Raw genomic sequence first — 27,687 nt, 5'->3', positions numbered from 1 at the left:
TTAGAGGATTAAAACTGATGTGACCATCTGAGGACTTTTCCTGACAGAAGTCATGAGTTTTAATGTATCCCATGTTGTGTCCCTGACATAAGAATCTTTACAGCCCGAGGCAGGCGGTGCCGTCTCAAACTGCATTTGGATATTCCCCTAGAGGATATATTATTCAGGTAGTGACAAATTCAGTAAGATTTTTCTGTATGTACTGCAGGAGCTTTTATACCAATTTTGTTTGATCAAGATGTATTAAAAGCTCTCTGTTCCTCTCTCTCTCCATATATATATATATATATAACATACATACATATATACTCAATCACTCACACTGCCTTTCCTTCCATTGGGAAACTGACTGCAGATTTTCACTTAGCTGGAGCAAAGTTGTCTTTGTTAATTACGATACATTGAGATGATGCAGGAGTATTTTAACAGGGAAATGCAAGGGAATTATGCAAGGGTCCCCGGAGTGGACCTTTCTCCTGTTGCTCGGGCCGAATGTCCCTCATGTTGCACTTAGCGGGAGCTTTCACTGAATGTGAGGAGTATGAGCATGCCTAAGCTGGGTTTACAGCTGTCTGCTTCTTAATGTCAATCCATAAAGCATCACTTAAAACCTAGAAGTGCCTATCTCAGTCCAGTTCATAACAAGCTTACTGAGTTGCTGTGTTTGAATTTATGAGATAGGACTTTCCTGTATTATTTTTTATGTGCATCTTTATATTTAACACTTATCATCGCTAACATTAATGTGTTAATTATTAGTAACTGACTTTGCCACACTTAAATGCCTGCTGCTTTAGCCCTTGTCATTTTTTAATTGCAGGTTCAAGGTGATCTGCACACATTGCAGTTTTTTTTTTTTTTCACCCTGACCTGAATGTAATATTTAGTTTTTTTTCCTGTTATTCATGACTTCCCACTGTGATGAGAATCCTTTGCCTCTCTAGCCTCCCCAGTTTTAAATAAATAGGCAGAAATCTTTCAACAACCACACTGCTCATCTCCTGGCTTACTTATGGTTTTTAATTAAAATTACAGCATGGATCAGCGGCCAAGTACACGCTAATGAAAATGAAGACAGGACGGGTAAGTAAACAGGCTAGACAGCTCTCATCAAACGAATAACGATTCCCATAAAACAACTTTCGTGACTCCTACAATACAGGCACCGCTACCCTTTGCCTCTATCAGGAGAAAATTTTATTTGCACCCCTTAATTTTCAAGTTTTTATTGCTCCCCTCATTATCGTTGGATATTTATGTGTTCTGCATATCATATTCTTGAAATTCTTTTATATCAGAAAAATCAGATTGCAGTAGAGAGCTGGTAGAATTCAATCGGTTGCTTCTGCTCTTTGCTTGGTATTTTCATGCATATATTTAATATGCAATTTGCTCATGTGTTATATCTGCATGATGTGTGAACTTCCTGGAGGCTATGCAGAGTAGAAAACCATAACTGTTATGCCTTTATATTCCTCTACTTCTAGAATGTGGGATATCATTTTAGGCTGTAATGTAGAAGCCACTATAATGAAGTAGCTTGGGAATAGATAGCCATAGATTTGCAATGTCATGGAAGAAGAGAGAGAGGAGGAGAAGGAAGATTAGATAGTCAGGGAAGAGCAAGGCATTAATGTCAGCTAGCAAATATAGCTCAGGGTTGTACTGTAGCAGTCCCCTGCCACATGGGAGGAATATAGCAGTGTCAGGTCTCTGTGTGCCAGACCTGATGGATGAGGAGGAGCAACTCGTCAATCACGAAGGTTCCTGTTTCTCCTAATAGATCAGCCCTCACGTTGGGAGAGCCTGCCCTCCGTCATGCCAGTGCCACTCCAAGGCAGCCAGATACCCCTGTTAGCCTGCAGTTTAATGAGCTGGGTGACTTTTGGTCATGAGCACCAGCCCCCAAAACAACCAGATCTGACAACAGATCAGTTTTTTTACCAATAAGTTTAAGTTTCTGATTGTTGTCCACAACAGAACAGAGCTCAACTTGCTGTAGTATTTGATATGATAGTAATGTCAGAACAATTAACCTATCTCAAAAGGCTAATGAGAGTCTGCATCTTAATGCAGGTCAGCTGTCACGTGCTCAGTGTCTTTCTAATGAATACTGTAACACAACACAGCAGACAATGATGGTAATTTTGCTTTCAAGACAAATATCAAAAGGTGAGCAAAGGTCTAACGCTACAGGATGAATCAATTAACATCTGTGTCGTATATTTAAAGTCAATTCTTCATCACCTCAGCATTTTGTAAAATGATTTTTACATATTTTTTCCCCTGTGCATTTTGTATTTTAAGTTCACGGTAAGTTGCCAAACACTGAGCTACAAAGGCCTTTTTTTTAAGCTTCTAAGCAGCTTCAATGGTTCAAAGTCTTTTCCGACCTTGATACTGTTTACTGTTTCAACATTTACTTTTATGAAATGGCATTTTATTGACTGGCAATGTCAAACAAGGTGAGACCCAGAGGAGTTGGCAAACTGACAGCTCAAGGCAGTGCCCTCCCCCCTCGACTGCACCGTCTATACTTGCACCTCACGCTGTACTACACAAAGAATTATCTTCTTTGAGCAAGAATCTGTGTTGAGCGTGTTAGCACTCACTTCCTGCCGTGTTCCCCCGAGTCGCTGCATTAAACTTCATCCTCCACACACAGTGAAATGCCACAATACTGCTCAGATTCCACAGTAATTGCACATGTTAGGTACTTCTCCCTGCAGAATCTCTGTCCTCTGCCCTCAGCGCTTGAGCCACACAAATCTTGACGGCTCTTTTCTTGTGATGGAGATTTTGGTTGTTATAGGCATTGCAGGAGAACTCGTTTTGATGCACCTGTGCACATTTTGCAAATAAATGGGCCATAATTTTACCATACCCTCTTCAAATATGGAGCTGGTGCCTGGAGCTGAAGAGTATTTTTTATTTATTTATTTTTTTTATCTTAGATATTAAAAAGGTAATTGTTATGTCATTCTTTGGCCAAACAGGTTTTAGTGTTACCACTTATTTGACAGTCCAGCTCCGTGAGAGCACCTGAGGAAATCTGCATTTAAACAAAGCTGAAGAGGGCTTTTTTTCAGTAGGTTGAATTCTGCAAGCACTCACCAAACTTCACAGCAATCATTCATCCAGCAGCACAGCAGGAGTGAGCATGGGCTTCTGTCTTTTGCATGCAGATCCGCTTTTTGTTTCCTAAAACATGTGTTTCCTGACATTTCATTAGTTTTCTGTGTGCTCGTTTTATTATGTTTTGATTCATTTTAAAACAACAATAAATAACAAATACCGCCATGATTAATATTAAAGCACTGCTCACTTTGAAAACATTAAATAAAAATTCAGTGCCAGCGTAGTTAAAATATGATGTGTATGCTTTGAATTATTCAGCAACATCTGTCATGCTGCAGATATTGATAAGCTGATGTTTCTTTTAAATTTGTTTCTTGTTTTATTACCACATGATTAATTGATTGTGCTTATATATGTATAAAAAAATTGCTTTTTACAAGACTTAATTAAGAGCTATACTTTTTATGATTGAATCCAGTGAATTTTCTGCAAGCAGAAAAACTTTGTTTGCATTTTTCTGACTTGTTGTGTTTTTGGTGAATAAACAAGCAACCAATCCTTTATTGATCTGTCTTAATGAGAATCCTCTCTGACATCAACCTGGGGGATAGAGCATGCTTGACTAATAACCACCACCTAAAATTCTTACAGTATTATTCACCACACTATGTGTACTCTCTTAGTGGCGTATTTCCTTTGTTTTTTTACATTTTTGGCCATAGCGGCTTTTGTCTACAGTGGAGAGTGACAGGAAATGGGGGAAAGATACGGGGAAGACACACGGGCAAATTGACGATGGGCCGGGATGCGAACCCGCGCCGCCCGCACCGCAACGCAGCGTGTGTATGTGGTCACCGGCTTCACCACTAAGCCACCCAGGTGCCCCATATTTCCTTTGTTTACTTTCTTTTTGCCTGTTTCTCTTGGTCAGCAGAGAACTGATCAAACAGCTACTTGAAAGGGCTTCTGCTGGTGCTGATTTCAAGCTCGTTTATAAGCCACTGGCCACATAAAGGATCACAGAGACAATCAGATATTTTGAAAGGTCATCATAATAACGGCTCACTTGAGAGGTCACACTAGAGATGCAACTTAACCTTTCTAGCAGGATCATAATGGAGTGAACTTCAAAATAAAGTAATTATTGTCTTTGGAGGACTCACAATGCCAAGCTAGGTGAGATTTCTGGGGAAAATTGTGTGGAACAACTTGACTTTATAATTTTTGTCATAATTTAGCAGCAGGTTCACCTGCAGTCAGCTTCTTTGTGTTTTTTACCAAAAATTGGAGCAAAATGCTGTTAAAAAAATCTGCTTTTCTCCATAATCATAGTGTTGAATTTCTGAGATTTTTCAGGAGCATATTCAGTTTATGTGCGCTGTTTGATAATGTGTATATTATTTTCCTTGTTCATATGTTTAGCTAATGAAAGCACAGCTTGTGTGGTTGGGAGGAAAGAATAACCTGTTGTGACAGCAGGCTGCTGCACATATCTTAATCTGTGATATTTTGTATTGCGGAAAAGCACCAGGAGGATTTGGGCTATGGTGATTTTTCTTTGTGTTGATCATGGTAAGATTTAACTTTTGATTACGTTTTGATAAGCAGTTAGATGTCCTCGAGAAATCAAGGGAAAGGACGTGAAGAATCTGGACAATCTGGCTTTCAAAGAGCTTGTAACGTGGGTTAAACTCTTCCAAATGAATCCACTGACCTCTCCTCACGAAATTCTACTCTATTTATTCAGACTTTTAGCCACAAATGAAACCTTCACAACACAAAAGGATTTCTTTTGCCCTCCTGATTGACAGACATGTCCTGTAGATACTTAAGGAAGGTTGATCGATTGTTGATCGATGCCCTTATTTGCCCTTCAGTCTGACAGTCACAGTTAAGGACTTATCAGCATGTAAAGTCAACACAAACCCTGCGTACTGATCAGTCTGCTCCAAATCACAGATAAAAATAGCACTGTTCTGCATCATGTTTGCTGTATGAAATCTAATACTTGTTCTTTATTAATTATGGGTTGCCTATTTCAAAAATATTATTCATTTTGCTCTCACGTCATGTTTTTTCACAAGTGGCATTTTTTTTTTTTTTTTTTTTTTTTTTTTGCTTTATCTGTGGATGCTGTACTACATTCAAGGAGTTTTTTGTGAAAAAAGGCACAATTTGTTTATTTTGGCATCAAGTTGGGCAACCAAGAAAAGCCACAGACACCTCATTCAGGTTGCCAGGCATGTGTTGAAAGCCTCTGAGCACGGGCTAAGGCAGGGGTTGGCAACCTGTAATAAGGAGAGAGCCATTTGAACCCGGTTTCCACGGAAAACAAAACAGTGGGAGACGCAAATACTAGCGGAAGCCGGTAGCGGCTACCGCGAGTGACGCATATAATGAGAAACTAAAATAAATAAATAAAATGATTTTATTTTAATATTTCAAGATCACAGTAATGTTCCAATTTAAAACTACAACAAAAACCGAACTGACAAAAATAAAATGCACTTATAATGGATACTGATAATTTACTCCCGCAAGCCGCAGATTAAGCCTGAATGAGCCACATGCGGCTCCGGAGCCGCGGGTTGCCGACACCTGGACTAAGGGAAAGAGAGAGAGTTTGGAGGGAACCACAGAATCACTTTGATGACTCCTACTTCTGTTTAGTCAATATTTCTGGATACAGTTCCAAAACTAAATCATCTATCAGTTACCCTAACCTGCCATCAGCAATTAGACCTGCACCGCATTCAGATGAAATACCACCTCCAATTTTTACTGGTTTAGTTGATGATAGAGAATCTGATGATGTTTTGTCTCCAGCTGCACAATATTCTAGTGATGAGGACTTTGAAGATCCATCTTCTAGTAGCTCATTTGTCTCCCAGTTATTCACTCAGCCAGAGTTAAATGATTTAGTACGAGATTTGGATCTGCCAAAGGAGGCAGCTGAGTTGCTTGAGTCTAGGCTCAGTGAGGAGAAACCTCCTGGCTCCAAGAACCAAATTTTCTTTTTATAGGCATCTTGAGAAGGATCTTATTCCATTATTTGAAATGGATGATGACTTTGTCTGTTGAGTTAATGTTGAAGGTCTTTTGGGTGCAATGGTTATTTTGGGTCCAATGGGTTGTGAGTGTGATGCAGATGAGTGGAGGCTGTTCACTGCCAGCACAAAAGCCAGTGTAAAATGTGTCCAAATGCATAATGGCAATTATTTGGTATCAATGCCATTTGAAAATATGCAAATTGTTTTGGAGAAGCTGAAATAGAATGAGCATAAATGGACCATATTTGATTTAAAAAAAAAAAAAAAAAGGATTTCCATTTTGTGACAAAACTGTACGTGATTGAATATTTTTGATATTTTATTTTTTAAGTCAACATCACTGAATTAGGTAATATCAACTATTTTCTAAAAAACAGCAGAAATGTTATTTTTTGATGCAGGGCGATGTAATCAAATATGTATCCCCTAACCCTCCAGCTGATCTCATTCTGGATGACAAAAATAATTTTAGTTAAACTTGCTCTAGTTTAGGGCACCTGGGTAGCAACAGTGGTGGAGCAGGCGACCACACACATATGCCGCAGTGCGGGCAGCGCGGGCTCGACTCCCAGCCTGTTGCCGATTTGCCCACGTGTCTTCCCCATATCTTTCCCCCGTTTCCTGTCTGTCTACGCTGCAAATAAAGCTGCTGTGGCCAAAAAAAAAAAAAAAAAAACTTGCTCTAGTTTAGTTGTAATCACTGCCACTGCACTGTACAAGAACTCCATTCAGTCAGTCTGTCATAACTCACAAGTCAGACTTAATCTTGGCTGTCTGCCGTGAAGGTCTTCATTTCCTCAATCCTTCCTATTTGTGCTCAGCTAATAAGGATTACGTATGTTTACTAAGCTAACTATGAGCAGCATGGATGACAGATGTAGCCTGAGTTAAGCAATCATCCCTGACATTTAGAGAAATACATCTTTGCTCCACCTGTACTTTTATTGTGCCAGCCTTTGTGTGCAGTATAGACAGCATGCAAAAAAATGTGACACTCATTAATTACATTACCATTTTACTGATGAATTAACTAGTTTTTCAAATTCATTTTCCACACTTAACATTTGTTTTTACCCATAGTTGTCCATACAATATATGACGCCGTGCATAATGATCTTCATAATTATTGTTAGAGATGGATGGGGTCTTTTCATCCCTAACTGATTATTGCTTCATTTGGACCACAGAAAAAAAAAAGCTTGTTTCTACTCTCATTTTTATTTATGAGTGGTGTATGAATGAAATTTCCTTTCTGCGCTCAATCACAAGTGATGAGTGCTTGCCCAGAGTCTGAAGATCAAGCTTAATGAATGTCTTTCCATTTTCATTACAGGGAAGGCCATCAGAGTATCCCCATGTGATGCAAATTGGCAAGAAAGAATGAGATGAGATTTAAGTGCAGCGAAAAATACACTTTCTATTAAAATGCAAAAAGCTATAATGCAATATGGCATAATAGATTTTAATGCCTTTGCTCAGCTTTGTACAAAAGCATATTTTCTCCCACATCAGGACTAAAAGGAGCACTTGTATCAAAAAGTGCAGCTTTGTCTGTCTCAAGTCTGAATCAGGCTTCTATCAGAGGCACTTCCTTCTTGTCAGTCTTGCACTTTGAATACATACCTGAATGGTTCTGTGCTTCTGTTCAAGATGTATGTGTCTATCATCACATTAAAATAATTAAATTGAAATCCAGTAAATGTTTTGTTGTTTTTGTTTTTTTTTAAGTTGATGTTTAATACATATTGTATGCAGTGCTTAGCTTTGTCCAGACTGTACTGAGAGTAAACGTCTGTTATTAAAAAACTGCCTGCCATCATTTTTTGAATTTCTTCTGAGCGTGGCAGTAGAGAACTTTTTCTGGCTAAAGTAGCAGCAAAAATGCAAATGTTCCAAATGCTTTGAATTTTATAGTGTTTAATTTGATTTTTGTTCTTGTTTTTTTCTTTTCTTTTCTTTTCTTTTTTGCTTTTCTCAAAAATAACCCAGAGATTAAAAAGTTAAACCACAGTTTTCATTTGATCTTCCTTTCATCTTAATGGCTTAAATGTATTTTCACAGTTAAGCAATATAAATGATAGCCTCATACTATAAATGTCTGAGTTCTCACGTCAAATAATCAGTGCACAGATACACTGGCTATAGCGTAACATTAGCTGATGATGCATAGATTAACTATGCGTTTGCATTAAGCTGAGCCACTGGCTAATCTTAAAACTCACCATAAGCATCGGCTCTTTCTATTATTCCTTTTCCTTTGTCTCTGTACATATATGAAGCAGAGCCCTGAGCAACTTTACAAACAAGACTTTACATCCATTTGTGCTGCCCCCTGGTGAATTTATGCCTAATGAAGCCTTTCCATTCATTTTGTACGCAATCGCACTGCCTTGCACTCTGTGTAAACACACAGTTTCAGTTGAAAACTCGAATACATGAATATTAAATACCACTCTTGTTCTTTTCAGTATATTCAGTTGTTTTGTTCTTCCTTTTTCTTGTATGGCCGGTAGATCATAGAGACTAATCTTTTTTTTGAATGCATGATTTTCTACTTGTTCTTTTGTTACAGTGTTTTTCCATTCACAGCGATCTGGTGTTGCTCATCCCCAGTGACCGTTGCTCAGCAAATACATTTGACTTCATTAATTAGAACATCAAACTACTTCAACCCCAGAATGTCACTATGCCGCCACAGTGGGAGTGATATACCTATGACATTGAAAAGATGGTCACACTGCCACACTAAAATCCTCTTCTCACATGCGCTACATAGCCTCACTCACATTAACATCTTCCAAAATACTGAGCTATTCAGATCGTGTATCCAGTATCCCACAGGCATGTTCCCTTTCAGTCACAGAGGTAAATGGTTGACCCCCCTCACTATGTCCCCTACTGCCCTGATATTCAGATATGCACCTGAAACTCTCAGCAATGCTCCAACAATTAATGCCTCATTATCCTTTATATATTCTGTATTGATTCACTTCATCTCCTTAACCCACAGGGGAAATACTGCTCTGCTTTGTGTCATGGAAAAGTATCTGGCTCCATTATACCATTGGCTGATTTTAGATTAAAGAACTTGCAGTACATCACCACAGGCCTTGTGACAGACCCCCAGCCTGGTCCCCTGAATGAGCTAGCTTGCCAGTGCAGTCTATATATAACCACCTCAATCAGCTCAGTGGCTAGCTGGACTTCAGCTAACCTTACTGCATTATATGGACCAGAGGGACTCATGGCTTTACTGACCTGGGCATGTAAACCTAATGCTCTTTGTGGTGAGTGGCTATTCAAGTCCTCTCATGGAAACACTGGCAAATGACCAACTGCACTAAGAGGACACAGCTCCAACATTAAAATCTCTATTTTTCTGAAGTTGTCTGCACCTTTATTTATTTATTTATTTATTTATTTAGAGACATGTTAAGATATGTATATTTGAGCACGACCTCTACAAACGTTTGCAAGTGCAGATATTCACACAAACAACAGCAACTAATTTACGAGGCAGATAAACCACTGCTTTTCAGATCTTTGCTGATGCCCCTTTTACATTTACCATGAGGGTTGTGTCTTCGCTACACTAGGCTGAGATAGATTTAATGCTGGGGAATCTTTAAGAATGACCCCTTTTGAAATTCAAGGTAGGTGACACAGAAGTGCAGGTGTCAGTCTCTTTCTGAAACTTCCAAGGAGAGCACTGCATTGTAAATCTCTGCCTAAACTCTATTCTTGTCTGGATATAATAACTTAGGTCAGCATCTCTTAGGAACTGGTATACTGTTTTTGGTCGTAAAGAGAAAATAACATTACCAACTCCTGAAACCTCACAGGCTCCAGGTATTTATTTATAACTGCTTGAGGGTATTCTCAACAAATGACGAACCCTTTCAGCTGTCAACTCTCGCATAAAACTTGCAGCCTGCAGTTTCTCCTCCTCACTGTTCAGTTTGCATTTAAATGACTGTGTCAATGTAAAAGAAGAACTTGCATAGCAGGAAATCATAGAGAAGAGTATTTGCTTACTTGTGTCATTTGCCTTACTGGGACCTGACCTAACTTAGCCCCCTGACCTGGACCCCAGGCAGTCGCTGGGGGCCACCGTGTTTTCACTAAGATACTGTTAACAAGAGCAACCAGCGAGGCATGAAAAATTCTCTAATAGTTACACGCACGTCTTTATTCTAGGAAGCAGAAAAAAAGGCCAAAAGGGAATTTTGCACACACTTAAGGGAAGAAACACTAAATTAACACGAAGGTTAGCTTCCTTGCTGTTAAATGTGAACTCTCATCCTCGGCATGCATCACAGCTGACTTGACAGGGTACAGGCAGAAAGAGCATTAGAAATAGAGTAGCTTGTCTTTATATGAATCTTTTTGCTTTGGCAGCCCCTAAAGCCACAATGTTCAGAGCAGTGATTACATGGAAAATCCCAAGAAAGGACTCACCAATATATTGGTGAGTCCTTTCTTGGGATTTTTTCAAGGATGTTGAGAAAATCCTTGGATGTCTCAAGGATGTTGAGATGGTTATTCATATATATGAATAACCATCTCAACATCCTTGAGACATACAGTATATAGATAGGGAATAAGAAACTGATTAATGAAGATACAGTACTAATAGGATTTTTATCCCATCGCATTCCTCTGTAATCATGTTTTTTTTTAAGGCTGCAGCTTGTCCGCCTGTGTGAAATCTCCTGTTTGTCAGCAAGAGTTTATCCACATGAGAGCTGCTCAGCCTCAACTCTCAAATATATCATCACAACATTTTGAGGCTGGGTAAACAAAATCTTGTATCGTCTCATCTAATCGTCTGACATCTTATCTCGAAAACACCCCCTCAAATTGAAAAATCAACTTTCAGCTAGTAAATGAAAGTGAATTTCTCTTGCTTTGCAGTTTCTGCCATGAATAAAGAAAAAAGGGAATTTAGCCAACAAAATTAGGATGCAAGGTCTTGTACTTTATTGAAACTCTTACATATTTGATGACTTTGATGTTAAAAAGGCTTCATCCCACTTCTGTTTTTTTTTTTTTGTGCATGTGTGTGTGTCTGTCTATACTTTGAACCTTTTGGCTCCTTTGATTTTAGATAGCTGGGCTTCAAAGTAGGTCTGTGATCATGTAAGTTATTTTAGGCAAGATGGCAAAGTTGCAGCACGGTTCCAACGACTGAATAGTTAAAGTCCTTCAGTGTCTCTGTGTTTTATTCCTGAGGGTCCCTGACAAAACACTGCTCTCTCCTGGTGTGACTCATGCTTCTGGCTCAAGACCAAACTAATAGCCAGTGTGATAGGGCGGCAATCACGTACCGAAATTACACACAATATTCTGTTGAAAGTAATCCTTCTCTTTGAACTCGTGTCTGATGACAGGCTGGCCTCCACTGCAGCCGCTAGAATTCTTCAAATGATGACTGGGGGACACTTGTGGAAACAGCAAAGTGAAATACATAATCAGCACACTGGCACATACATAGCCTTGTTCATGTTTACTGCACATAGGTGGATAAATTTTCTCTGAAGAATTTTCGGTCCTAAATTTTGGTTTCAAAAAACTATCATACAGAAGCTAGCAGCCGTTCTCAGATTGCTTACCACTCACACCCTCACTAGGTAACAACCTATATGAATTTGAAAGCTGGTACAGCAAGCTCAAGGCATTCATAAAGTGCAGAGTATTTGTTTTCTGACAGACGTTAATTCACATCTAATGAGTATTGATTTATTCCAGTGATGCTTTGGGAGCAGGCATTGATCCATATGTTCCTCTTTCAGTCTGTCACCCATGCTAGTTATCCTGTCCCCAGAAAACCAGAACATGGTGTTGAGTGATTAGTACTTACTCCTTTCTAAATTGGAAGAAATGCTAATCTAGAACTTACTCAAAGTAGGAGGTAGACTTGTGGGAGTTGATAACTGTCCAGCAGAGGTCACTTACAAAGTCATAATGCAGCCTCCTTGATGTAATATGGCTGCCTGAAAGGAGGCTCCTTCTCTCACCGTTCCCTTCTTGTGAATAATACAGCTATGATTACATCACAACAATACAGGGATTGATGATCACTGTTATTTCGTGATATGTCTCTTTGTGTGGTCCAGTGGATTGCAATGAGGGGCTGATGGCAATTGGAAGGTTGGCTGACCAGAAAAGAGTAGTTACACAGTCCATTTCCCTTCTGTGCTAATTAGCATGTCAACTGTAAAGGCACCTCCAATGAGGCGTTCAGGGGTAGATAGAAGAGGAAAGTAACGGGGCAGAGCCAGTCAAGGAAGCTTTTCTGTGTCATCAAGCTGCCACTAAAACCTGACCTTTGCACTAGACAAAAAGGGAATTCTGCATATATCAGAGGTAAGTGTTTGGTGGTAGGGGGTTGTCATGTTGTGTTCAGACATCAGCCCATTGGTTTTTGGCAGTGCTGACTTAAGCCCATTTCTATAAGCCTGTATGTGTATTCGCACATACAGAAGATGCACACAAAACTTCGAAACTGTCAACTGTCATCTAACTTGAGCTGTTTTTTAATGGAAAAAGGAGCAGTAGGACTCAGAGAGAGTGGGGATATATAAAGGGAGATGGCATCTGCAACAGCAACACTGATTAGTACTACACCATATGGCAGTGGAATGAAATTTGAGGCATATTAAAAGTTAGAAATTTGAAGTTTTATTGTTGATAAAGCCGAAGGATTTCAAGAATCTTACTTTTTGTTTATGCTACAGCTGTCAAAGCTTTATCTATCCTGCATCAATAAAAAAAAAAATCTTTCACTTCAACAATACGTTTTCAGAATGATGGATGACCAGAACATTTTGGCCTTTAGACAATATTCGGGTGTTGTCGCTGTCATGTCCAAAGGTGAAATAGAATTACTTCCCCCTGTTCCCACTGGATGAGGAGCAGATGCAGACAGAGCAGCATCAACATTCAAACAGTGCCCACAGACACAGTGCACCTCCATGAATACAGATTGGATCTCTGTACTGGTTAATATAAGGTTCTGTTTTCACTCTGCGTTCCCTCACACTCTAAGTTTATTATCTCCAGAATGAATCACTTTGGGCACACATTTACAGGATAAGGTCATTTTTCCAGGATTTCTGAACTGGATACTAAAATAGAGAGAGAGGTCATTCAATTCACCTATCCATCCATCCATTCATTTTCTTACGCTTATGGCACCAAATCACAGCAGTTTTCTTTATGTTGTACTTTATATTGTAAGGTAAAGACTCTACAATAACAAAAAAAAACACAACCAGATGACTGTCAATTGGCAACAGTGGGAAGGAAAAACTCATTTTAACAGGAAGAAACCTCCAGCAGAACCAGGTTCAGGAAGGGGCAGACATCTGCTGTGACCGGTTGGGGGGGGCTGAGACGGGAAAAAAGACATTCACTGTTCTGCAATATTCCAGCACAGGAAGTTTCTCAACTTTTCCCCATTTTTAGCTCAGCTGTTTCAAAAAAAAAGTCAAGCTATTGTCATAGCCGCTGTCGGGTCGGCCATAACCAACATTAAATTCACACCATAGATGCATCTAGTAAAAATCTCGGACAAGTTTGAATCTCGGCAACATTGACCTGAAGGTAAAGGTCAGAGGTCAAGTTTTCTAAAATCTTTTGAATGCGATAACTTGTGGATGATGTAATCTAGGATGTTAAAATTCACACCATAGATGCATACTGTTCAAGCTAGACCCATCAAATGTCACACACTTGTTTACTGACTTTACTATAACAGCACTTTAACCCCCCCACTGCTCTTCCTTCCCTCCGCTACAAATCAAAAACAGCTGAGCGCTGCCACCCGCTCAGCAGTGCTCTTGTTTTTCTAATGTTGTATGAATGATTGCAAACAAGCAAGCAAAATGCTATTATTTATGCAGTACTTTTCACAGACAAGAATCACGAAGCCAATACACAGCATGTAATAGCGGTATTAACGGCAGAATAAAATTAAAAAGTCACGACAATATAGAGCAACACTAAAATTGAAAGATTTAAAGCAATAAAGAATTAAAGATAAGGAAAAAACAGACTTATTGCTAGAGTTGCTGCACAAACGGCACATTGGTCGAGTCAAATTTGTGAGAAAAAGCTCAAAACAACATAAAAAAAAAGAAGCAACAGGGTGATAAATAAAATGCAACAGGGCCATTGGGAACAGGGTCATTAACAAAAACCTCAGTTGTAATGTATACTATCCAGCTAGTGTATCAGATCATAGAAAACAGTGTGAAAGCATTATAACTGTTCCTTTTACATTGTCCTTTCATAGCTCTGTCTTTAAAGCACAGATAAATAAAGATGAAAAACTGACATTAAAGGACATTAAAGATCCTTTCCAGTTGCAGGGAAAATGTAATTTACCCTGTGGTATGGCATGTACTGTAACTATTGATTATATGTCTTTCACTCTGAATCTCCTCTCTTCTCACCAGGCATTTGCCTCATGCTCTGGGTTTCACTTAAGCGGATGTGCATATTTTGCATCTTCATCTTCCCTCTGGCCCTCCAGGGATGCATAATGCCTCGCATTGCATAACAGGAGTGTTTCCATTCACAGTACTCCTGCTCTAGGAATAAACATATGCTTATGTTCACAATTTTACTTTTATGCTTTTGTTAAAAATTTGTTCCACCTTTCTGTAATTCATCTGAAAGCACAAATGGTGAATAGACTAAGCACATTTTTGCACAGCTCATGCCTTCACTTCACCCCCTCATATTTGTTTTGGGTTCTGGCCACCACACCCGTTTAGGAAATGAAATCCCTTCTGTTCATTAGGAGTCTGGGTAAGCATTGATATTGTGGTGAAATGTTATAGGCCGCATGTTTGCACCAGTGCCTCTAATGGGTGTTGTGTTCCAGCAGCAGCAACAGCTGGTCAGATCTTGGTTGGCTGTGACCATCCCCACAGCAAGGCCACACGCCTACTCGATGCAGCAAAATGAGATAATAAACCATGTAATACACATGCATCTGAATGCACACTAAAACATTACTTAGCATCATTTTTCTCCCCGGATGGCTCACAGTGAACCCAGCAGCAATTTTTGCACAAGGTCAGGCAGACTGGCCCTGTAGATAAAAACCATAACAGTGGTTTTTAGTTGCCCAAGTGCTTCACTCATTTTCAGGGAGAAAGCCCAAGGCTGCTTTTTACCTCATTTTAGGCATGCAATTGTCAGACATTTGAAATATATTTGAAATGACATCTTTTGCTCTTCAGGCAATCTCAAACATAGCCGGCCAAGGTCACATCAGTTCATCCTGCAAAGTCCCTGTGCCTGTTTAAAGAAAAAAAAAGAAAAAAAAAGAACTAAGTAGAAGTTATTGTTTTGTTTGTGGTTTTCTGAAAAGAGAACACAAATGGAGAGCTTTGGAAATATTATGGTCTGTCAGTTTAGCAGATGCCCCCCGTTAGAAGGACATTTACAGAAGCTGATGCCCTGCTCTGTGACACTGAATCTTGGGATTTATTTTTGATGGCCTGCAAGGAGTAAAAGGAGCAGAAAATTGTGCTGAGGGTGGCAATCTAGCTGAAATACATTGCATTAGGGATTTTCCATTTCCTTGAGCCGTTTGGTCCTCTGCTGCAGGTACTGTGCAGGGAACAGGTGGAGAGTCCGACCTGTCGAATACACGAGACTCTGGCCATGTGCACCTCTGCTGAGCCAGCACACTCATTAAGCCCTTCAACTAGTGAAACTCAATGGGAGACTGTCCAACTGTTTGCCCGTCTCTTAGGATTTTCGGCATGGCTGCACTGGCAGACCAGAGTGAGATATTTATTTGAGCCAAATGTTTGTGTGCCTCTACAGGCAAGGCAGTTTATATGGAGGAAAACAGCCACTCATAAAAAGGTACTGCCTTCACATAAATAGATATTTATTTTTCTAACATGTTCCCTTTTTATTGTACGCAAATGCCTCGTAAGATATTTTCAAGCACCTTTGATGTCAACACAGTGGCAAAATTCACATTTAATTAGCGCCTTGTGTGAGGAACATCTCCCTCTGTTATTAGCTCCGTTTATGTATTTATATCTCATTGTCCTCATTAGAACATCACTGGGATTTTTATGGTCCTTCATCTCTTTAAAACACTAAGTACACTGGTTTTCTGTGCATTGATTCAGAGCTGACTTGGAAGAGATAGCTGTAAGACAGCGCAGCTGCCATCCCGGCAGCCAGCCCGCATCTGCAGCATGAAGAAGTAAAGGAGCTTTTCTCTCCTGTGGCAGTGTTTGTCTGTATTTGGATCAAGGCTTTGGTCTTTGGCTCTGCAGTTTGCGCTTGGCTTGCAGACCCCATTTCCCTGTGCATCTCTCTGCTTCTACGTTCTCACACTCTGACTGGCTGTGGCAAGCAGGGCCGCATCACTTTATGGCCCCAATCACAAGATGACTTTCTCCTTCCTGGTGCTCTCCTACTTGTTCGCAATGCATAATTGAAGTGCCTCTGGGTTCTTAGGTTGATTGAAGAGTCTTGTTGGGACGGTAAAGATCTAACAGCAGAATTAGTCAGGGATGTCTAATAGTTTTTCTCCTGCCATTGTCATGGCTTTCTTTCTTTTGGTGTCTTGTCCTCTAAGGGTAGAGAGTGTTGTCAGGTGTGAAAGAGTGTGAATGTGTCAGTGCAGACAGCAGGGATAGCTTTGGACAGGCAGAGAAAGGCTTGTCTGTCTTTAATCCTTCCTGGCACGATTGATTTAGAGTCACTTTGCTGTGAATAGACCTTTCAGCTCTTCTCGGGAGAGATAGGGAGACATGGCAAGCCCTGCATCATTGATAGGTACATCACTGAGGGCCCCTAAACACCGTAGTTGAGGCCCAAACTTCAGAGCAGGAAGCTAAGGCATCCAACCAGAACCAGCACAGCACTGCAACATTTTGAATGCTTGACTAAACATGTGACGGACAATGGAAAGGCGTCCTCTACGGAAACATATCAGCACAGAAATGAAAAGACAAGTCTTTTTGTCATATTTTAAGAGCACACAGGCAAAAGCTGAAAGTCAGTTGAGATCTGTAGGCATTATGTGCTTGACCCCATAAAAGTTCAGTAACCTCCAAAATTAAGTGTGCATGTTCATAGAAAGCAGCGCACCGTTTTATCACTCAGTCGAGCAGCATGTATTCTCTCACACTGTATGAATTCACCAGGATCCCCTAGGTGAATGAAACTTTAACTTAGGCAGATATAGCTTTTTAATCTTACATTCCACATCTGTCATCCCCCCTTAAAATTCACGCAGTGTTTATTCTGAGCCTGAAAGCACCTCCACCATTGCAGTTTCTGTGAATAATTTACTTGTTATACAACTCACATTGGCTGTACACTATTCGCGAGGGAATGGCTAGGATGCCCCCAGAAAGCCTGGGGAGACAGGAGGTGGTGCGTTTTACTGAAAAGCTGGCCTACAGCTCAGCTTGTCTAGCACCACCAGGCAAAAAAAAAACACACTGTGTAAAAACATATAGTGAAACATGCAGGTCACATAATGTTTTTATTCATAAATGTATCTTTTAAAGCAGCAAGTATTGTATCTTCAATATTTATACACGGTACAAACTCCAACATTGTCAACAGGAATACTCCACGGAAGCTATTTGTATTACCTTTGTACAGCTGAAGCCATTGAAATGTCTTCCTTTGTAAATAATGTGCTTATTTGCGCTTTCCAGATGAACATTCACTGTATACCTGACCAGCAGCTCTTAAGTGGCTTCATACTTGCATCCAACAAAGAACTATCAATAACAAGCGTGAAAAGCCACAGTGTGATCCCTGCTATTCACAGCTTTTGCTTTTAATGCTCTGTTTGTTCTAATTCAACTCTTCAGCGGCTTTATTTAGGCTTGCAAAGACCAAGGAGAGTCAAAGAATAAATCAGGAGTGATAATGTGAAAAATAATCTATTATCCTTCATCACAGGGATTTTTGTTTTTGTTTGCCCAAGTGTGGCCACCATGGAGAACAGATAGAGTTGGAGTATTTATTTATCAGGAAGAAGTCTTAAACAAAAAATAACCTTCTCTGACAGTCACATACAAACACACTCTGTGGCGAGTCTGTGTTTAAAATGATTCCTTTTCTTTCACAGCAGGCTTCAAATAATACCTTTTCCACTCACTGGGTAGAAAATACAAATCTTTACTATCTTTACTTTAAGGCTTTGTCACTTTTATTTGATGTTTACAGTTGATTTATTGTGCATGTTCTATGATTCTGGTTGTCTCTCGCAGCTGGCAGGGTGTTGTTCTTATGTGATAAAAATGAATCACTGACTTGCGAGATCACATGGCGAAAATTGAAAAATCCTCTTTAGCTGCGCTGAATATCCTCTGTCTTCATTTCAGTGCAAAATCAATGCCGGCTTAAGCAGAAGATTTTGTGCGGTGGGGTGGAGGAGTTTGTTTTTTTTTTTCTAGTAAAAAGAAAGATGGAGTTGCAGTAAAGGGCGGGGGGGGGTGTAAAGTGATAAAGTGGCTCCATCTTTAGCAACGCAGTCAGGTTGGCATTTTCACCAACTTTATGGTTTATTGTGCTGTAACGGTACAATTGTTTTCTAATTATGGAAATAAATACAATGCAGCAAATGTCTATAACATGCCTGTGTAAAAATAAACAAACACAAAAAACCCAAATCTTTTTGTTTACCAGTTATTCAGTCTCAGCTGCAGCCTGCTAAAGTGAATTAAGTGGCTTTGACACTTCTTCTCTCTCACACACACACACACATCACACACTCTCTTGAACTTTGAAAAAATCATTCAGTTGGTATCAAGCTCTTGTGATGAGGGCAGTCACAAAGGAGAGTAGTACTTTGACAAAAGCTGTCATTCTTTATGACAGGACGTGACCTTTCTGAGGGATCATCGTGTGAAAAGGTCCTCCAACATCCCACAGAAACATTTACACCCCATTCCCTCTTAGTAGGGTCCTGTGTCGGGTGGCTCCGTGTCACTGAGCCAGTTACTGCAGCAGCTGATAATTCTCCAAGCCAGTCACTCAGATGAAGGGTCAGCCCTATTTTCTTCGTCTACTCTCCCTCAGTCTCACTTTACTTTATACACACCTCTCTGGATTTAATACTTTATCCGTCTTTCACACATCTCATGGTTGACCTCTGTCACATCAACTTCCTGTTTGGAAAGTTGCCTCACAGTTGCTTCTCACAGTATTATTGCAATTATTTTCACCTTGAGCTTGTTATAGGGCCCCCAGCAGTAGGGCCCCATTCATCTAGCCAGACACTCACATCACATGTGCTCCTGTATCCTCCAGCAGAAAGCTAATGATGCTCTATGCTCTGTGCGCCTCTGTACTGGTTTCTTTGTCACTTCTTCCACAAATGACATTTAGACACTGAACTCCAGACGTCTTGCCAAGAAGGTGCTCTCACAACATTGTCCAACACGTATGAAAAGGTCACACACAGTATTCTCTCAGCTCATTCTTACACTATCATTGATTTTCAAAAAATGACTCCATATCAAGCACAATTACATGTGCTCCTCCCTTTTGTTACAAGTGCTGTTCACTTTCTGAGATCAATCCACTGTTCAGAGCAGCTGGGTTTATATTCCAGGCTGCAGTGATTTAGCTGGAAGATATGTTCCCCTCAGCTTCAAATATGAAAGAATGATAAATAGGAGGGAAGCATCTCTCGCAATGCATTTATACTGCATTCATATAACACAAAACAGAACATCATCGAGGCAAAACAGCTGATAACCAAACAAGAAAGACATTTGAGAAACTATAGCAATAAAAGAATCAGCCGCTCACCGAAGCTTGTTAAAACTTATGTGGTGGACATGGAAAGCTGTCGTGTGTCACCCTCAGCTGCTTAATGATAGGCCTGTGGCTTGAAAAGTTGCATACATGGATTGAGAGGATATTGAAAGCAGAGTATAGCCCTGAGCATCTGTACTTGTTGTTGACATCTGCAGGTATATACCAGGTTACGGACCCCACAAACAAAGTACGCTGGTTAAGTAGTGTTGGAGGACATTGTAGGAGGCTGTCAGACCGTATATACAGTGTGACTGCAGCAATTTGGCATATCAGTTTGACCACATGCAAATTCAGATTATTGCATAAACAGTTGGTTTTTTTTTTGTTTTTTATTCCCATGCCCCTCACAAATATAGTAATAGGGTAATTAATTCCTCAGATCCAAATGATAATCATAACCTTACACCATTTACAGGCATTTACAGTTTTCTAATTAATACAATAGTAATGACTGCCTTTATATTAAGGCCTCTTTATGACTTTTTAAAAAGCCTCTCTTTTTATTTCGGGATTCCTTGATCCTTCCCTGCAGATGGAATATCAAAATACGTCTGCCAAACAATTAAAAGAAGATAAGGAGCTCAGCAGCCACACTCAAGGTCAAGCTCAGAAGCACATGCCAAGGTCAGATAACACAGATTAAGGCTTTTACTTGAGGTATTTTCCATGGCACCTACACAAGGCTCTGATGACAACGTGTTGCTGTTGTTGTAGTAGTAGAAACAGGACAGAGATTACACTGTGGTCTTAGTAGGCTCAGATCAGACAGATTGAGCAGGGGTCGGGTGGTTTTACAGCCACTTAAGACAGTCACACACTTGGACGAGCTCCCTTCACTGGGCATTAAACACAATTAAGAGAAGGCATTGTAACCCTCCCCACCTGGGCTCTTAAACCTCCTGGTGCTCCCCCTCACTAGCTGTAAATCCACTCTATGTTTCTGGCCTCTTAAACTTACTATTCTTCCTCTGCTTCCTTGAATCCCTCCTCACGCTCTATAATCTGGCCTTCTGAATGGTGTGTGTGTGATCCTCTATATTAGCCGCTCTGCATGAGGACATGACCTTTTCCAACATTTTCAATTGACATTTTTATTCTCCCGTTTTTAATCAGAGAAGAATAAAGGGCTAGTTGCCTCTGAATTATTTAGATTATGAATGATTGAAAGTCTTTTGAGCACTACTGTACCTTTCTCTCACTATCTCAGTAGGGATCATAGTCAGGTCACTTAGAGCTGGTGGTTGTTGGTCCGTTCACAGCAACTTGTTGCCTTTAAATTTGACAGTACACAGACTTTGTTTATGCAAGCACTCGCTCCAGGCTTTCACTTGTCAATCACTTCTGGAATTTAAGTACTCTCAAACAGGGCTTTAAGGTATTTATGCACAATCCCAATTCTTTTGCTCTGTTCTCACTTTTAATTGCATCTGGTCATTTCCTAGGCTTTGGGAAAGCAAGTGTGTCATTCATTCAGCAGGATCTGCTGATGTATGTAAGCATTCTTATCCACAGAGGTCACAGCCTGTACAAAGGCAAACAACACAGGTTAATGAGAGTAAGACTGACTCATCTGACATCTGAGAACAGGCTGCTTGGACTCAGTTTATGCATGTACAGATCTTGTAGGACTCATTAGACCTGAGGTATCTGTCCCCACTTCATGAGGCTTGCAGCTGAAATCCCAAAGTTGCTCTTACACATCATCACCTAATGTCGCTGAGAGCAACTTTGAGTTCAGTGGACTTATTAATTGTTTTTCAGTCACTTTGTCTGCGGTGCTACATAGCTGATCAACAGATGTGTGCATTTGTCTAACTGGAGCTACACTTGTTTGTTAGGGAAGTGCTGATAGTGCAGGAAGTTTTCAGGTTTCTTATCAGTTGACAGTTACACTTTGTGAGCTGCTGCAAATTATCTATCCATGTGGTTGATAAATCATTTAACTGTAAAAACACAAGGAAGCCATTTCTAACAGAAACATATCACTCTGTAATTTTGATTTGATTATGGCTGTTTTGTATACTGTATATGAACGTGTTCCTCTGTGTGTATTTGTTTGCATGCAGTGCAGGTTTCTTGTACATATTGCTGACAGGCATTAAAGCTTTCTGGTGCAGTGGTGCAAAGAAGAGAAGAGAAGAGGGGAGCAGTGTTAATAGAAGGGAGGAAAGAGTAATGGTGCACCATGCATATTTTAGTTAATTTGGATTTATATATATAATATATAATAGAGAGAGAGAAAGATATAGAGATATAGATATAGCAAGAGTTTTTCATCTTGTTAGGTGTTTGCAAAAAATTTGACTATCTAGTTCATAGAGTATATTTCTCCAAGTGGCGAGCATGTACCGCTCTGATCTTTGATAGGAGGACCAACACATCAGCAGGTGTGGCTCTGCCAGTCTAAGCCTTCCATTAACACTTTCTTGCATTAATGGACTCCGACATAGCAGGAGCCTGGCAGGGTGACAGGGTGAGATTAGGGAATTGCTCCCTCTAGGTGAAGCTCAAATCTACTGCAAGTGGATTTTCTAAAGCTGGGAAGTTTTCATTATAGCGAGTGGCAGTAATTACATCTCTGTTTGTTCTGGATTTAATGAAATCAGCTCAAACGTGCAAAACCAGCATGGCCCAAGCCCAATTTTTGCTCTAATCACTTGCAGAGCTGTTATTGGTTTATCATAGTTGTAATTGGTGTAAAGTCTCTTGTTTTTTGACCAGTGTTTGGAGATGTATAATTGTGTGGGCAATTCCCCAGGCTGCTCAAGGGGAAATTGAGACTGTTGCACTGGGATTTTTGAGATGGGATTTGTTTTAATTTAAGGCTAACCTTACTCTGTGGATTACTATTTCTGTTCAGCTAGTGTTGCATTAAACCAAAGCAGCCAAGGGACAGCCAAAAATGAATTTGAATGCTAATCATTTCTGCAGGTTGCCCTGAAAAGATTGTGACTTGTCTGTTAGCTTTCTCACCTTGTTGTCTGTCTTATCTTTTGCCTTGCAGTTATGTGGCTGCGGGCTGCTCGGTGTGGGCATCTGGCTTTCGGTGTCTCAGGGCAGCTTCGCCACCTTCTCACCCTCATTCCCTTCACTGTCAGCTGCCAATATGGTCATTGCCATCGGCGCCATCGTCATGGTAACAGGTTTTCTCGGTTGCCTGGGTGCCATCAAGGAGAACAAGTGCCTGCTTCTGAGCGTGAGTTAAATCTAAATACCTACAAAATAATAAAAAAAATAAAAAATTCACACACAGATAACTGTGTCAGCATAACTGTACACATTGCAACTCCTCCCTTATTTTTCTCATGCATGCTATTATTGATTAAAACTAATTTGTGGGGGCAGCTGTGTTCAAAAGTTTGGGCACCTCTGGGAAAGTTCCATTTTATTGATTTTTGAGGTGTAAATTACTGTAGTGAATACAACTTATAGCAAACAGATGTTAAAATAAGATATGCTTCAAAATAATGCATTTTTTTACCTGTTTGATTTCACGAACTTATAAAATAAATGAACAACAGTAACTGTGGTTGTGTGGCACAGTTTGTGCAAACTACCAAATCAGTACTTACGGCAGTAGCCCTAATTTCATAGCTTGGAAATGATTTTAATGGACCATTAAGAGTCATTGTTGTTTTGTCCATAATACACTGTTCGTGTATTATGTCTGTTTGCAGCAAGGGTTGTCTGCACTTTCACACGCAGTTTTGCAAGTGTCTCAAAGACACACTGATCACAAGCCAGCAGGAGCTTATTTGTATTGGTCTTATTACCAGACCCTTGGGAGAGGTAGATGACTGGGGGTAGTTCAGGAGTTCAGTCTACACTAAATCAAACCTCAAGGGTTCACAGAGGAAAAGAGATGAGAGCTGAGCAAAGGGATTCTCCCTTTCAGCAAATTAATACCAACTAATGCATGTCGCTCCCATGGCTCTGGTCAAAGCCCAGTGAAGGGAATTTCAGTGGGGGGCTCTTTGTGCAAAATCTGTGGCTGAATTAGTATTTGCATAGAGCACACCAAAAGGCACTTGATATTTTTGAGCTCAATAATTGAGAATGTTCTATTATTCATTACAAAGACTGCTCTGTCTTGACGTTGCACTGTTTGCCCAAAGTTGTACAAGTGTGTTATCTTAAGCACAAGTTAATTATGAAAGTTCACCCAACAGAATGAGGTTTGCAGGGATCTGCTGCAAAAGGGGGGTGGAGGGGGTGGGGGGATTTCATGTATAGAAACTTTAAATGAGAAGTGGAGTTGGGGCTCTGAGTACTTAACATCACAAACAGCTCAATCCCTTGAAGCTCTTGCATCAGTCAAAAGCCCCACCAAATCCTCAGTGTTAGACATGGCTTCCTTCACCTGCCTAACAACTGTGAAGCAGAGAGAGAGAGAGAGAGAGAGAGAGAGAGAGAGAGAGGAAAGTGCAAAGAGAGAGCAGAGGGGCGTGAAAGATGGCTGGAATTAGGGGAAAAAAAGAGAGCTAATGGAAAATATAAAAGTTTTGATGTTTCTCATTGAGACTCCTGCCACTTTTGTGTGTGACAGCCTTTTATATGTGGCCAGAATAATTCTGTTTGGCGCATCTGTGTGTGCGAGTCATCACTGTTGTTGTGTTTTTCTTAGTCTGTCTGTCCAGCCAAGCACATCCGAGGGTTGGGGAGGTAGTAGCGGTGGTGGTGGTGGTGAGAGGCTCAGGACATGGAAACATCAAGAGTAGGTTTAGATCTCCCGGCGCAAATAGATCTGAGCGTTTACCTTGACATATTATCTTTGAAGTTACTCTGTGGACAGCTCTCTTTAGAGCAGAAATATTCAAAGACCGGACATCCTTTGCAGTGATATGGCAGTGTGCCTTTTCTGCCACCAAAAATTGTTGACTGAGACTTTTTTTTTTTTTTTTAAATGAATCAAAACAAGGTGAGATGGCAATGAAACAGCTGACTGAAACAGCAACTGTTTTAAACCATGAATGTATAATTGCCGACAAATAAATACATAAGCGTATTTTTTTGCACAAGGCCACTGAAGCGCCACCATTTTGCTTTGCAGAAACAGTTTATTTGGTTGTAAATGCCAGGAAAATGTGACAAGTTGACTGCGGACAAACAACAGTGATACTCTAAGCTGAAAACCCCTGTGCAAGAAGAGACTGTTGTAACTATATCATGTGAGCCTTGACATAAATAATAGTCTACTCCCTCCTTCCCAAATGAGTTTGGAATTAATGGGTTTTTCAAAAATCTAGGTTTGCATGCTTCCCATGCTGTGCAGAAGAGCTTGGTAAATATCGAGCTGTAATGGAGTCAAGCAGAGAAAGTAGTACTGTGGATGAGATGCAAGGCTGTGCTAGAAATTAATCTTAGGAAGTATTAAACCTTTTCCGCTCCCCTCACACGTTCACAAGCCCTCCAGCACTGAGATTCTCCTTTGTTCCTCCCACTATCACTCCTACCTCTTCCTTCATGTCTCTTTTTTTGACTTTTCCTTCTCTCTTTTCAGATGTATTACTTTATGTTCATGGATTTTTTTTTTTTTTTTCAGTCTTAAGAAATGTTGCTTTCTGTGTATTCTGCTTCTAAATGAAATCATTAAGTGAAACCTGCAAGGAATAGTTATACGTTTTTTGGAAATGTACTCATTTGTTTTATTGCCAAGAGCAGGATGAGAAGATTAATACAGCTGGTAAATATAAAGCTACTGCAAGAAACTGCCCAGCCAAGTTGAACACTATAAATGGAGGGGTCAGTATGTGACACCAACTAGCTTTATCATTTTTGTTTAAGTTCTGGGTTGTTTTTACGGTTATGTGAAGTGACTGCTTGGGTCACAGCTAGGCAGTTAACCTCAAAATGCTACAGCTTTATTATTATTTATTTATCTATTTATTTATTTCAGCTTAAAAGTAAACAAGATGATGCATGCGTTAATTATTAGGAGATGTCAGCTGGCAGATGGAGCTGGGCTATGTGCTATTTCCCTCTGTTTTTTCATTTAAGTCTAAGCTAAACTAATTGGCTGCGAGCTAATCTCATTTAACCTTGTTTTGCAAGATGTCAAACTATTGCTTCAATCTAAATTAACTCATCCACGTGTCTCCATGAGTCACACATACACACATTAGGTTTGAGGTTACTGTATAAATAAATGCACTTGAAATCACAGAAGCGTGTGTTGTTTTTTTCTCATCGTGTAATACTCAGATAAAGCAGTACTTTACCTGCAAACGAAATCTAGATTTTTTTAGATTCTTTTTGTTCACAAATTCGATTTACAGTATTGCCAGAGTAGCTGTTATAACAAGGCTCTTCCTTTCTCTGACAGTTCTTCATTGTCCTGCTGATAATTCTTCTGGCGGAGGTGATATTGCTCATCCTGTTCTTTGTCTACACAGATAAGGTAAGTTGTTATGTTATGTCCGAATTTTGTCTTTTATTATTCCAGCTGACCCAAAAACATTTTTCGTAAAATGCACAGTACCAAAGCTGCGAGACATCAAAAGAAAGTTAATGCCTTAAAGTATGTGCGCACACGCACTGATGACCACAAACAAATGCACAAAAGCAATGACAGGTGTTAGTGTGATAAATATATCTATGTTCCAGTTGTTTCCGAGTTTCCGAGTTTTCTTATTTTATATTTGTTTTTTTTTTCTCAGGCAGGCGCTTGAATGTTTTTATCCTACCATTAACACAGCAGTCAAAGGTTAGGCCACAAAATGCACCCCAATCCCCACCAGTTGGCTCCCTGTAATTAGTTCCAGGAATGTTTCCCATGACCCCCTGAGTGAGGTTAAATCAGGTGAATGTCTATGGGGTAACAGCAGATGCCTATATGCAAAGCTCTGGATATTACCGATTTCCACGTGCAGCCTGAATTCCTCTCCATCTTTAATCTAATCCAACCACAAATGTTTCATACTGAAAAAGACAAGTGTTTTGTGCAGGACAAGCAACGAAGACTTCTATGTCTTCAAGGACATGTCGTTGATAGATCCGTCTATTTATATATTCACTCTATGTCACACAGCCCTCAGGACATCAGCTAATTCTCCCTCTTTGTTCCGAGGTTATTTCTCAAACTTAGTCTCTCAGGCAGATAAAGGAATTCATTTAGCAGCCAATCCATTCTCAGATTTGGATCAGGTCTCGCGGGCACACCGCGTCAGGAGTAAATATGTCTGTTGCCTTATCATCAAAATATTACCAGCTTAACCGTGATCCCTTCAGCGGAATTTAAAAAGAAAGCCTCTTGACTTCACAGCAGTGCCTTCCCCATCACCTGTGAAGTCAGTAAAAGATAGCCTACTAGTGCTGGGGATTTCTTAAATGAGAAATCAGTTGAGTCTGCATTAGCAAAGGATGGGGCATTACCCGGGGAAAACTCATTCACAGAAGTTCCAGTGAATACCCACCGTATTTTATGTTTGTCCCGTTCTTGCCAAATTACTGTGTGTTTATCCTGGCTTAGACCTAATGGGATGTGAAACCGTGATAATGAGGATCACAACCAAATATATTTTCCTTTATTGGTCTTCAAATGTCATTGGAAGCCACAGCCATTACAGCAAATTGTATGTTATTGGAAATGACATTCTCAGACTGCTCTAATGAGGATGTCCCGCAAATTTAGGAAATTGTGTGGGACTGTTACTCAAAAGGGATTATATTTTAAAGATTGTCTGTTTTAGATAAAATGACAATTGGTGTCCATCATAGAAGACCTTCACATATTTCT

General features: G+C 40.0%; 1 protein-coding gene across 8 annotated transcripts in view; it reads left to right on the top strand.

The window, feature by feature from the left end:
- The window catches only part of tspan9a (tetraspanin 9a), a 187,592-nt gene that overhangs the window by 143,301 nt on the left and 16,604 nt on the right, over nt 1-27,687 (top strand). For all 8 annotated transcript variants that reach the window (XM_030730901.1, XM_030730900.1, XM_030730898.1 and 5 more), the window contains 2 exons: nt 22,957-23,148; nt 26,275-26,349. In XM_030730901.1, the coding sequence (XP_030586761.1) occupies nt 22,957-23,148; nt 26,275-26,349 (267 nt within the window). The remainder of the gene's footprint in view (nt 1-22,956; nt 23,149-26,274; nt 26,350-27,687) is intronic.

This window comes from Archocentrus centrarchus, chromosome 6 (assembly GCF_007364275.1).
Source record: "Archocentrus centrarchus isolate MPI-CPG fArcCen1 chromosome 6, fArcCen1, whole genome shotgun sequence".
In the NCBI taxonomy this organism is placed as follows: Eukaryota; Metazoa; Chordata; class Actinopteri; order Cichliformes; family Cichlidae; genus Archocentrus; species Archocentrus centrarchus.
The sequence above is the reverse complement of the archived record's forward strand: the minus strand, read 5'-3'. Positions and strand labels throughout refer to the sequence as shown.